This window comes from Chaetodon auriga, chromosome 8 (assembly GCF_051107435.1).
Source record: "Chaetodon auriga isolate fChaAug3 chromosome 8, fChaAug3.hap1, whole genome shotgun sequence".
In the NCBI taxonomy this organism is placed as follows: Eukaryota; Metazoa; Chordata; class Actinopteri; order Chaetodontiformes; family Chaetodontidae; genus Chaetodon; species Chaetodon auriga.
In genome coordinates this window covers 10,757,300-10,769,178 of record NC_135081.1, presented here as the reverse complement: position 1 = coordinate 10,769,178, position 11,879 = coordinate 10,757,300, and the positions used below count along the sequence as shown (strand labels likewise).

At 41.4% G+C, this 11,879-nt stretch overlaps 1 protein-coding gene across 5 annotated transcripts in view; it reads right to left on the bottom strand.

Moving 5' to 3' along the window:
- Positions 1–11,879, bottom strand: part of LOC143324561 (CUB and sushi domain-containing protein 3-like) — a 223,280-nt gene that overhangs the window by 51,533 nt on the left and 159,868 nt on the right. For 3 of the 5 annotated variants that reach the window (XM_076737169.1, XM_076737170.1, XM_076737172.1), the window contains 6 exons: positions 8,272–8,460; positions 7,710–7,868; positions 6,205–6,393; positions 3,803–3,988; positions 2,739–2,933; positions 1,804–1,977 (listed from right to left, as the gene is read on the bottom strand). In XM_076737169.1, the coding sequence (XP_076593284.1) occupies positions 1,804–1,977; positions 2,739–2,933; positions 3,803–3,988; positions 6,205–6,393; positions 7,710–7,868; positions 8,272–8,460 (1,092 nt within the window). The remainder of the gene's footprint in view (positions 1–1,803; positions 1,978–2,738; positions 2,934–3,802; positions 3,989–6,204; positions 6,394–7,709; positions 7,869–8,271; positions 8,461–11,879) is intronic. The other 2 variants (XM_076737171.1, XM_076737173.1) reach the window with 1 other exon arrangement.

Genomic DNA, 11,879 nt, shown 5'->3' with positions numbered 1-11,879 from the left:
TCTCAACAAGATGGCAAATTTCTTTAGCAACGGGCACTTGGCAGCCAAAAACGATGAGAGAGCTGCATTTCAGCAAACATTTCTCACATTAAACACGCCAGATAAAAACAACATTACAATGCACATCATATATTAAGTAAGTCTTTATATTCTTATTTTTATGACCATTGTACCACATTTGTTTTTCAGTAGAATCATATTTAAAGTTCAAGGAAATCTGCAGGTTTTTTTAAGTTCACAAAATGTATTACTCTTCTAAAGTCAATGAGCGCTGCAGTTGTGTAAAATAATAGTCATCTCAAAATGACCAAAATAACCATTTTGAGCAGCTCTAGTCAGAATATACTGAGTTACAGCTAATGTGGAGGTCCAATTTTCTCAGTCAATCACTCATGTGGGCACCACTTTAGTTCAAGTTTAAAATGTTTGAGAATAATAGCTTGCGATGGCACCCACTGAACTAATGGCCAATAGTTTCAGGGTGGAAGCACAATTTTGATTGTGTTATCATGTTTGAATAATTTTGCATTTTGACAACTGTATTATAAAATGAAATGAGCAAACTGGTGATTTAAAAGCTCTAGCAAATGTTGGCAAACAAAATTAGTGTATTCATGAAACATATTGGATTTGGAAAGCATTTTTCAGGTCATTATCTCTGAATTATTACTTCTAAATTCATAGTGGCCTCAGCTTCACTTGTGGTGATAACTCGGCTTTTCTCATCTACAGTAGACAGCGAGACGCGTGTGAAACTCCTCAAAATCTGTGCAATACGCTCATGCACGTAATCGTATTACTTTCAGCAACAATAAATCCCTTTCAGAGAGGAGGAATCTAACTGAGATTTCCACTGCCACTTAAAACCTGGGAAATTGCCACTGACTGAGTCTGATTTCCCTAATTCACTCCTGCACCCAGAAACTCACCCGAGCATTTTATTATCACACTCCAGTTGAGAGCAGCCAGATTCTATGAAGATAGCGCTGAAGTATGCGACTGTACCGAGAGGTCCTTGGCTATGTTCACCCTGACAGTCATATTACTAAACAAGAGAGAGGTCGTCTTCTTTTAATGAACTGTACCAGCTTGGAGTGCTGGTGCCACAGGGTTGATAAACAGACTAATGCATCTGCCAGGGAAACCGTCACATTCTGCTGCTGTGTGGGTTTGAATGCGGCTCAAGTAATTACGCATGTCTCATTTTCTTGCACAGTACAGAGCTGGGATGAGCTGTGGTAAGCTAAGCTGTAGCATATTTTCTTGTTTATATATCTTAACAACAGCTCAAATTGCGCTGGTACAGCTTGGCAAGCGTCTCATAGTTTGAGGCCAGCTGTGGCTCTATAGCCGCTCTCTCACATTTAACGTTTTAGAGACACCAAATCACACCGGCTCAGAGGCTTTATTGTACAGCACCGCGCTCTAATCATTTAAAGGTGGTTGCCAAAAGTGATTGCACATTTGCACAACAATTTTTTACCCTATGATCTCGACAATGTCAGAAACAGTCTGATGTGTGCCTGCCTAAAGGAAGATGTAGAGTGGCAGTGTTGAGTACCAGCATGATGTTGAACCAGACGACAAAAAATCGTATCTTTCTAAAGGTTTACACTAATTGGCCATACATACTTGGCAACAGCGCCAATTATAGCCACCCTCTGCTTCCCCATCTGGTTCTATTCTGGGCATGGTGGCCCTAGCCAAAAAAGCTCATTCTGTGTGGACAGATCTCCAGCAGTGTTTGACCCTGGTCAAAGCTATCCGTTATAAAGTTAAAGAGAACATTCTGACCCTGCTTACCCAGGCAGTGAGTCTCCGTCCCACTCCAAAGACCAGACAGAAGACACTCTCTAACTGTAGATCCACTTAAAACATAGCCAAGGTTACAGCTGAAAATGGCTGATGCTCCAAAGGTAGTTTGGGTCCCAATTTTCTTCCCATTAGGAGGAGTGGGCACATCGCTACAGGAAATGACTGCAATAAGATGAAGAGGATAGTAAAAAGAAGAGGAGGAGGAGATGGAGGAGACAAGGAGTACAAGAACACGGCAAGACAGTGAGCGAGAGAAAAAAAAAAAGCGCAGACGGAAGTTGGCTTACATCTTCAGAGTCAATGGGATAGCACAGTCATTTACACCCATCTCACTGACCTTAATGTGATAAAAGAGTGACCTGTACTATTTCACGGGGAGGATAATGCTGGTGTTTGCCTTTGTCCCAACATCTTTCATCATGCTGGCTCGCATCTCCTTTTGCCATTACACAAGCTATTCAGCTTTTTTGCTTCTCAAAAAGTAGTTTCCATGGCAGCATAGAAAGACTTTTATTTCCCATTCCTACAATAAACAACGTCTAACCTGGGCTGAGACAGGAATAGGCAAATAGGACGAAAGTGAAGCATTGAGCTGCTGATTAAGTGAGCTTCCCATAAGGTTCATTCTTCAAGTCTTGTGTTGTTACAGTCTATGAATCAAGTGCACCTGAGGCGAGGCAGGACATACAAGGATTTTCAATTTTGCTGAATAACAATGTTCACTTCCCTTCAACTCTATCTTTTCTATGAAGCTAATGAAAGACATTCACCGTGTGTGTGTGTGTGTGTGTGAGGGATGGGACTATATGCTACATGCGTGCATCCATTGATGTTTTATTTTTCATGATAATGCAAAGACGAAATAGAGACACATTTTCAAGCGATCTGCATTTGTGAAATTGTGCGATCTGCAAGTTACTCACTCCGACACCGAGGCCTCTCGTTCCTCCAGCTCCACACCCCATTGGCCAGGCACTGGATGTGGGCGGGGCCAATGCGGTAGTATCCAGGGTTGCACGTGAAGATTATTTTAGTTTTGTACTCATAGTGCGAACCGTTGACGATCCTCCATTTCCCGTGTTCCAGAGAGAACGAGCTGAGACTAGGGCACGTAATGACTGCCAGAAGAAAAAAAAAAAAAAAAGTGGATTCGGTGGGTAGTGGACATTGTTTGTTTTGGATTATTCAAATGGACTGACTTCAATTTCTTCTCTTATCCCTTGTACACACACTGCTAAGTCAAAACCCATAAACATATGTAACAACCCAGCAGTGTAGAGGAAATAGAAATAGTTGCGAGGAAACATTTTAATCAGTAGAATAAACCCATCCATGCAAAATGTAAATAGGAAGTTTTCTGCAGTTACAGTATACAAATGTTCTTCCACAACAAAGTTTTTGTTCATGAATTGGCACTCTCTAAAACCAAACGAGTATCAAAACAAACACTGTTTCCCTTTTTGTTGGAACACACATATACAGTAGGGAATAACCAATGGTCTCAATAGTAAACAAAGTTGTCAATCACTTGTTACACTGACTTTCAGACTTGGAGGATTTGCACTGGCATGTAAAACACTCACTAAGGCGCCAGCGACAGATTTCCTCTCCACTATTATTCTCCCTTTCGTCCATCCGTCTAATCATCACTACCCAACAAGTTAGTGTTTTTCTAATGAAAGCACTACAGGTTCTGTTGGGACTGCAGTCCATATTTCATGACACCTTCCATTACAGCACTGTGTCTTGTTAAAACTGTTTGATATTCCACAACTTCTCCAGAGGATTTGTTCAAATGCTCTGACTTTTTCTGTCTCCAATACAGCTGTCAAAATGCCAAAATCAGTGTCTTCTCCATAACTCTTTGCCACCCTCATCTCCCAGTGTCTCCTTCCCACTGCTCAACCGTGCTATGGGATCTTGCAGTTTCTCTAAATCAGTCTCCCTCCTCTACATCCTGCCTCCTCCCCCAACATCCTTTACTCACCGATGCATCGGGGTATCTTGTTGTGGTTGCTCCAGGTGCCGTCTGGCTGGCAGACTGTGGTCGTCAGCTCTTTGGAGGAGAGCCGGTAGCCGCTGTTGCAGAAGTAGGTCACCCGTGTGCCGACGGAGTAATCAGCAGCAAGCACACCTCCGTTCACTGGCGCGCTGGGCACACCGCATGACACAGCTGCGGGTGGAAAAAGGACGATTGTCGGCACACATGTCATGCACAGGACAAGACACATACTAGAGAGATTTGCAGAGAGACACCTGGTAAACACAGGCATGGCGGGCAGGCACATTTTCACTGAGCAGTCACATTTCTGTGAGCAAGTACAGGTGTACGTACTTCCACCAGCAATTGGGAGTGCAACCCCTTTGTGGTACACAAGCAATGTCGAGTGCTAGTTTTTCAAAAACACAAGCAGTGAGTTGTTACTTTGTTGGTTTCCTTTCAAATGGTTATACGTTTAGTAGGTAAAAATTCAAAAGGAAGTACTTGCTCAACAATGACGTTGAACGCCCCTGCAGAATTCTGACAACAGACCTGAGTCATGGCAGACACTTTGACGTGTCACAGCAGGGAAAGCACAGGTGTAATTAATAACATTAATAACCACTGCATTCAGTATAGTTGAGCCAGTGCCAGCCGGCCTGGCATTGTGCATGCTAGCTGAAATAGCTTACTGTGGCACTTAGTGGAAGTGAGCCGTCATTAAAAGAATGAGTATCACCTGCACTGGCACAAGTCAAAAAGTCTGTTCCAGGGTCATGGCAGAAATGCATTAGCATTTAAGCATTTATACCCACCTAATGCATTTATTATGATGATTCAGGAGTGCCTGTGTCATGTCAACACACCTAGTCATTTGTTCATACTGTATATATTATAGGCCCTAGAATCCATACAACTGTTCTTGAAGTCTCACTAGCTAGAGAAACCCATCAAAGTATTATATATAGGGCTGGCCTCATGAAGGAAAAAACATATCCAGTCTCCTCAGAGTGGAAGCAGTAGAACACACTGCAGAGAGGTATGGCATCGAAATTAAAGTCCTCCCTGAGTCTTACAAGACTTCAGAATATTTTCATGTTAAGAAAGTTATTCTACTGACAAGTAGCTGTTCAAGCAAGTCAGTGACACTTTACATTTTTTGCTTGTTTTTGATGTGTCAGAAAACACACTCATGACTTACTGTTAATGAGGGCTATCTCATGAAAGTAACTAGTACAAGCAATGATGAATGTGCGTTACTACGGCCTACTAGCTCAAGCGAGCAGGTTTCAAGGTGTTTATCATCAGAGCCAAGTAAGAGGGAGAGAAGAGAGCAGGGAAACCAACATCTGCAGGGCCATGCTAAATGGTAAGAGGTATGCAAACACACACACATCATGAAATGGAGCAGCAACGGTAGCTGCACACTGTGAAACATCAAAGCTAGGAATTTGTCAGTTTGGCCTGGGGCCATTACATTGGCCCTCACCTCTCCAAGAGGGAATCAATCAACATTCATTTGAGTACTGCTAAGTCGCAATCCTGCAGACACTGATCACAAGCACTAAAGAGTGTTCTGCACAGCAGATGGAAAGTTTCAACCTTGGCAGAGTGAATCCTCCATCATCTTAGAAGGTTAGTGGGTCTGAAACATTACTTTAGGCCAACGTATGAGCAACATCAATGGATTAATATACTGTTCTCAACATATCAGACAATATGAATTGGTAGGAATGAAGCATCCAACATACTATAATGTAATCACCACCACCTAGTGAATAGCAGATGGACAGCATCTGTATGAATTTATTAGTTCATTTGCAGCCCCAGTTGAGTTTACAGTATGTGCTTTGGGAAAGCTGTGTGCAATTACCAAACTGACAGAATTAATCACAGGTGTGAAGTGTTTTTAAATCATTTTAAAGTACATGACATACATATTTTGCTTTCAGTGCATCATGATAAAATGCAATTGAGCACACCATCTGTTGCTATTCGCTGCTGTGTGAGTGTGTCTGTGCTCGAGCCTGCAATCATCTGCACACAAAAATGTACACATTTCACATGTGCGCATACAAAAACCCAATTAGTTGAGTGAGACCCAACAGCAGCAGACACGGCATGCTAATGGCGAGTTAGTCAAAGTAATTTGAAAAAGTGGAAATTGACAGAAGAAGGGAGGATTGATTTCTGTTTGCTTTCCACCTGACAGGGTACTGGCTCTCAATCAGGCTGGACTCAGTTCAGCTGCTAACAACATAGGAATAGAGCTTGGGCTGAGACACTCGGGTGCCTTAAGCGCCTGCCTGTCTGCCTGCTGAGCGTAGGGCAGAGGCAGTGACCAGAAGAACACGAAAAGAGGCAGGCTGAAGTTGGAAATAAAAGGCTGCCAAAGCCGATGCGCTCACCTTGACACGCGGGAACCGGTGCGTCCCAGGCGTAGTAGCCATAGGTGGTCTTCTTGCACACAGCTGTGCCCTTTCCGATCAGCTTGTACCCTCTGTCGCAGGCCCAGCGCACCATGCTGTTAAGATGACCCCCGGTCTGGCTCACTACAAAGCCGTGTTGCGGGGAGTCTGGAGTACTGCAGTACATTGCTACAATAGATGGAGGAATAAAGGAACAGGGGAGATAAGTGACAAGGCAAGGGAGAGAGAACCAGGAGAGAAGGTGAGAATGAAGTCAAGAAAAGGGGATAGAGAACAACAGATATTAAGAGGGGAAAGAAGAGAAATAAGGCAGAGACAAGAGAATAGGTTGAGAGGCATTTAACAAAGCGCCTCTAGAGAAAGACTCAGGTGAAATTTTTAGTCACAGTAAGGCTTCATTTTAAACGCAGAAAGATAATGAGGGAAAACGCCTAAGGAACGTCACATCTATTTAGCACTCAGGCTGGATGCCACACAGCAAAGGAAGTCCTCAAAATCACATTATTACTATTCCTCTCTGGCCTACAGGCACACATATATTCAATTTGCTTTAACACATGCAATACTGGTGCATCCTCCAGTTATTTGTTCCATAGCCTTCCTTTCCCTCATCTTACAGCCCATCGAACACATAAAAAGGTAAATTTGATTTCTAGAATATGAGCACCGAACAGCCAATGGGACTGGAAACCCAAGGGAGGGCTGTGTGCTGCACAAACGCTGACAAACATTCCTTCAAATCAGCATGACTGGGAGATAGCAGGGATTTAAGACGAAAGGACACACTCTGGAGTTTCAGTCAGTTCCTGTTCAAGTCAATCAAGTCAAGGAGGAGTTTTCCTTACAAAATTCATCACACCGACTTGCTTTCACAGTAACACTCTCGTGTATTAAATATAATGGAGAGACACAACATGAAAAATGAATGTCTTTTGTGCTTTTTTCATTATTATTGATGCATTTCAAATGGAAGAAGATCCCCTATGCTGCTCTTGCTTAGCACCACTTGCTTTATTAAAGAGCCAATTAAGAATTTAAAACCTTTTTAAATTACGGAGAGCAAAACACCATGAAAGCCTTCCACTGACTTTCTTCCTGCCTCATGTTTTTTTTTTGCATGTGAAAAACATCTCCTATTGTTAGCAATTATCATTTCTGTGGAAATTCAAAGTCTTATTGTAAATTAACTGATATTAAATACTCAATTAATAATAACCCGAAACAATCACAGCACACTGTGATAAAAATCATAGGGTCACATTGCATCCACAATAAAATACAGGAGCTGCAGCAGAAAAGGGTCAATGAATATTTGCCCCTATGTCACGTTATCACTTGTTCAAATGAAGTGAAGTACTACTGCCCAAAATTTAAACCCCTGACTTGCAAACCCATGACTTTCATCACTTTCCTATAGTAAGAGCCTAAACAATATTCAAATAGCACTAATGAAAAGAGAATATGATTATAAGCTGGATACATACTTTGATACTCACCCACATATCTGATGTGGAAGCCGCGTCGGTTGGTGCCGTGGTCAGACGACCAGCGTAGCAGGAGCTGGTGGCCCGTGGTGGTCAGGCTGAAGGGTGTTTCAATGTCACCGCTGAGTGATGCCATGCTCTGGCTGTAGATGTTAGGACCTAAACACAGATACACACACACACACACATTTGTCCTTCTATATTTGGTAGTTCTATAGTTTCCCAAATCCTAACCTAAACCTAATTCTGACCTCACCCTTAAAACCAAATATGAAGCCTCAAACATCTCCCACATTTTCTAATCATGGCATCAACCTTACTTTAAGATTTATTTTACTGAACAAATGATTGAAACACAAAACCAGACTTTCAGCTCAAAGACATCGCATTCAGAACAGGACTGAATGCTGAAATATTGGTGCACAACAAAAGAATGAGAAGGTATGAATGCTTTACTACAAAAAACTAAAACTCATAACACAAGACATCAATCATTTCAGTGCACATTTTCTTGTATCTTTTTCACAAAGAACAAAGACAGCAAACGAGAAGTAGAACCCACCATCAAATATTTCCAGGATGTCAAACTCTTTCTCTGTCTGGAAGAGTTCAAAGTGCAGAGTGATGTTGTAACCCTTCTCCACGTTGATGAGCCAGGAGCACATCTGCAGATTGGGGTAGTTGTCAGGGTAGCCCGGACTCAAGATCACCCCCGTTGAGTCAAAACGTACCTCGTGGGCTGGACATTGGACTGGGAGAAGAGAAACAGGATAAGGGCCAAGCAGCATCAGAGGAAGACAAACGTGAAACAACAGAGAACGAGAGAGGAGGTGAAAGAGGGAAATGACGACCCAATGGAGGCAGACGGCGGAAAGAAAGAGGTATAGGACAGGGACTAGAAAGCAGAAACGGAAAAGGCAAGATGAGGTGAGGAAAGGGCTGTCTTCCCTTTTCTCACCTCAACGCTCTGACAGCAGAAATTACATGGAAAAAATAACTAGTCCTGAAACAATTACATTTCAGCCAGACCGATACTGCACCTAAGGGCTGAGCTGGCGAGTCTGCTGTTGTCACCAGGCTCCCCTGATACCAATCTATCAAATAATAATACTCAGTAGGTGAGACAGCTTACTTTGTATGGAAAAATGGTGGTGTGTGTAAGGCTGTCGTGTTCTTGTGTGCGTGTGAGTTCATGTGTATCGGCTCAGAGCATTCCCTTCATTTCCTGTAGGCTGGCACGTCTGAAATAATGACAGGCCTTGTTTCTTTCCTTTCGTTTTCTGCTGGTAACAGAAGTTTCTCTTCTGGGCTGCTAGTGAAGAAACATGACGTATACAAAAGGTTAATGCGAACAACTGTTCCAGATGAAAAGGTCACCGGAAACAATCGGACATATATCAAGAAAAAAAAAAAAAAAAAAAAAGGCATTGTATCACAAAACAGTATGAATATTCCTGCTGGCGAGCCGCTGCAGAGGTTTCAACTCGAACAGGCACGTGTGATCTAAAACGTTTGTCAGTGATTTTCTGAATAACAATGAATTTCTTAAATCACACAATACACCAAAAGCCCTCTGTGGACAGCCAGGTCAGGATAATTTCCCATGACATTATCTGAACAAGGAAGAAAATACTGAAAGAAAAAAAATACGTAACAGGATTTGTACATGGCAGAATCAATACCCACACTGTACATTATTCATCAGGGAGGCAACAAATCTCGACTCCATCTATTCAGAAAATTAATTAACACGGCAATTTAATATGAAACATCAATATTTCTTCACTACCATTGCTTGACAGTTTGTGAGAAGCACAATCAATATTTTCCTGTGCATACTTGTATGAGTAATTTCATGATCAGCTACTTTTGTTCTTATTTCTCAAAGCAGTGTTACCTTTTTATTTATTTCCATAATTGTCACTGTGCGCTCTTTTGTTATGTGCCATTTACTGCAGAACCTTTTTAAAATGGGCTGACCTGCTTCTTTCTGTACATGTGTCAGAGCTAAAGAGCTGAAGTTAAAGAGCAATGTGCAGGCTGGATTTCATCATAAAGATGCATTATTTATATGTTTTGCAGGCCACAAGGGGAAAATATTCAACAAAAAAAGTAGGGATTTCAAGTTGTGCCCCCAAAAAGCTGTTTTTTTTTTTGTTTTTTTGTTTTTCATATTCACACTGATGTCACCAAAACAAACTGCACAACAACGGGTGAGTCAGTCTGTCATTTTTTAGCCAGTTTTAGTTTTAAATTGATCGCTTGTTAAACGGTTAGGTATTCAAAAATGTTCCCGCTTTGCCAACGAGAAAAAAAAAGTGCTTTTTCAAAAGTTTGAGACCTGATTTTGCATTTGAGATGAAAAACGAGGGCTGTAGCACTCAATTTTAGCAAGAGAGCTGTGACTCTCGCTTGTGATACGATGGGGTTCAGAACAGGGTCTTCAGCTGGTGCAGTTACATCATTTCACACAGCTGCTTCCTCAGTTCTGTCATCAGTAAGAGCCTCTGCTGCTACTGATGCCAGTGGGAATAATTGTTGGAGAGGCCGCACAAATTTAGCTTAAAGGAAATGTGTGAAATTTGTAAGTAATTGCTGCTAACAATTGCTAATTTCAATTCTAAATCACTTCCCCACACATTGTTACACTGGGGTTACCAACGCAAAAACCATTTATACACTGCACAGAGTCTCCTTGCCTGCAGCAGTCTTCCATATTGGATGGCTTTAAGATGTAAAGTACATGAAACTAACTCACATGACAAGATCTAATACACTGTACATAAGCTATCTATCTGGTAAGCGTTTGTTATTGAAATAATTGAGCCCCTATACTTGTAGTATACCGATGCACTATACTAATAAGCTAACGTTGCCAGGCAACAAACACAATTCTATGCAGTAAGCACAGTTGTAGCTTAAACTGCTTTGCTTCAAACTTTAGGTGCAGGGATTAAAAAGAATGAATCACGAGAGGCTTGAAATGGTTTCAGACACCTCAACGCTGCTACTTCCTGGATGGGTTTTTAGAGGGCCATGATAAGGAGAGAAAGCGATGCTGAAAGCGGACTGAAGCTTACAATGTATTCATATGGTGGTTTGGCTATAGTACAAACACAGACCTCTGTGCCTGCAGCTGAAGAACTGGCTCAAATATTATACCATAAATATCATTGTCCACATTTAAGGAAGATAAATACAATAAATCAACTGAAATATATCTGAAACTCAAATTACAATACAATTGATTAAAAAAAAAAATCTAGTCCACTGGTATTTTTAATTTCATTTTAGCTTGTAAATAGAAAGCACATTATCTTAAACATATCAGTATTAAAAAGCGAATTAGTATATTAACCAATCACCCTTAGTGTGTGAGTTACATCCATGCAACTATTGAAACTACTGAAAACATGCACTGTCTCTGACCCATATATGGCGGCATGGATGCCCACATGATTTGTTTATAAGGAAAGGCCATTTATTAAATCCTGCACTGCAAGGTGTGTCTTGGTAATGCCTTGAGCAACAAACCAGTGTTTTTATTTCACTCTGCACACTGTGCATATACAATGACCAAGCATAATGACGATGAAGTTGGATCAAAAATTATTCTTCATCAGATATTTAGTCAATGGAATATTAAATTATAAATCAATGGATATTTGAAGATCAATATGGCAATATTTGATGGGTTAAAATCAACCTCAGCGTGGCAGACGGTTTACCAGGCAAACACTGCAGTCAACTCAATTGTGACTCTATCCTTGATCAAAGCTACTGCATAACCTTCCTCATAGGCTTTCATAAAGACAGTGCCTGGGGAAATATGTTAAAAACCAGAGGCATTTGGGGGTGAAATTGCATAGCCATGCAAGGACATTTCAGTGTTATCTTATAAGCATAAAATGACAATTAACAGAAGGGTTGACAGCAAACAAAAGCAGAATGGGGCAAACACAGGAGAATTCTTTTCCTGCCATATCGGCAAGCTGCCGACAGGAAGCGGCCCCTTTACAAGCTTACTGTAGCAGTCTCTTGGATGTGAATAGCAGGTCAACTCAAATTAAGTTCAACTTTACATGTCCCAAGGAGAGCAATTAGTTTCCTGCTAGCAGTGGCACAAGGACATAACATATCCAGCGTGAGAAAATGTAATGAATTCTTGAC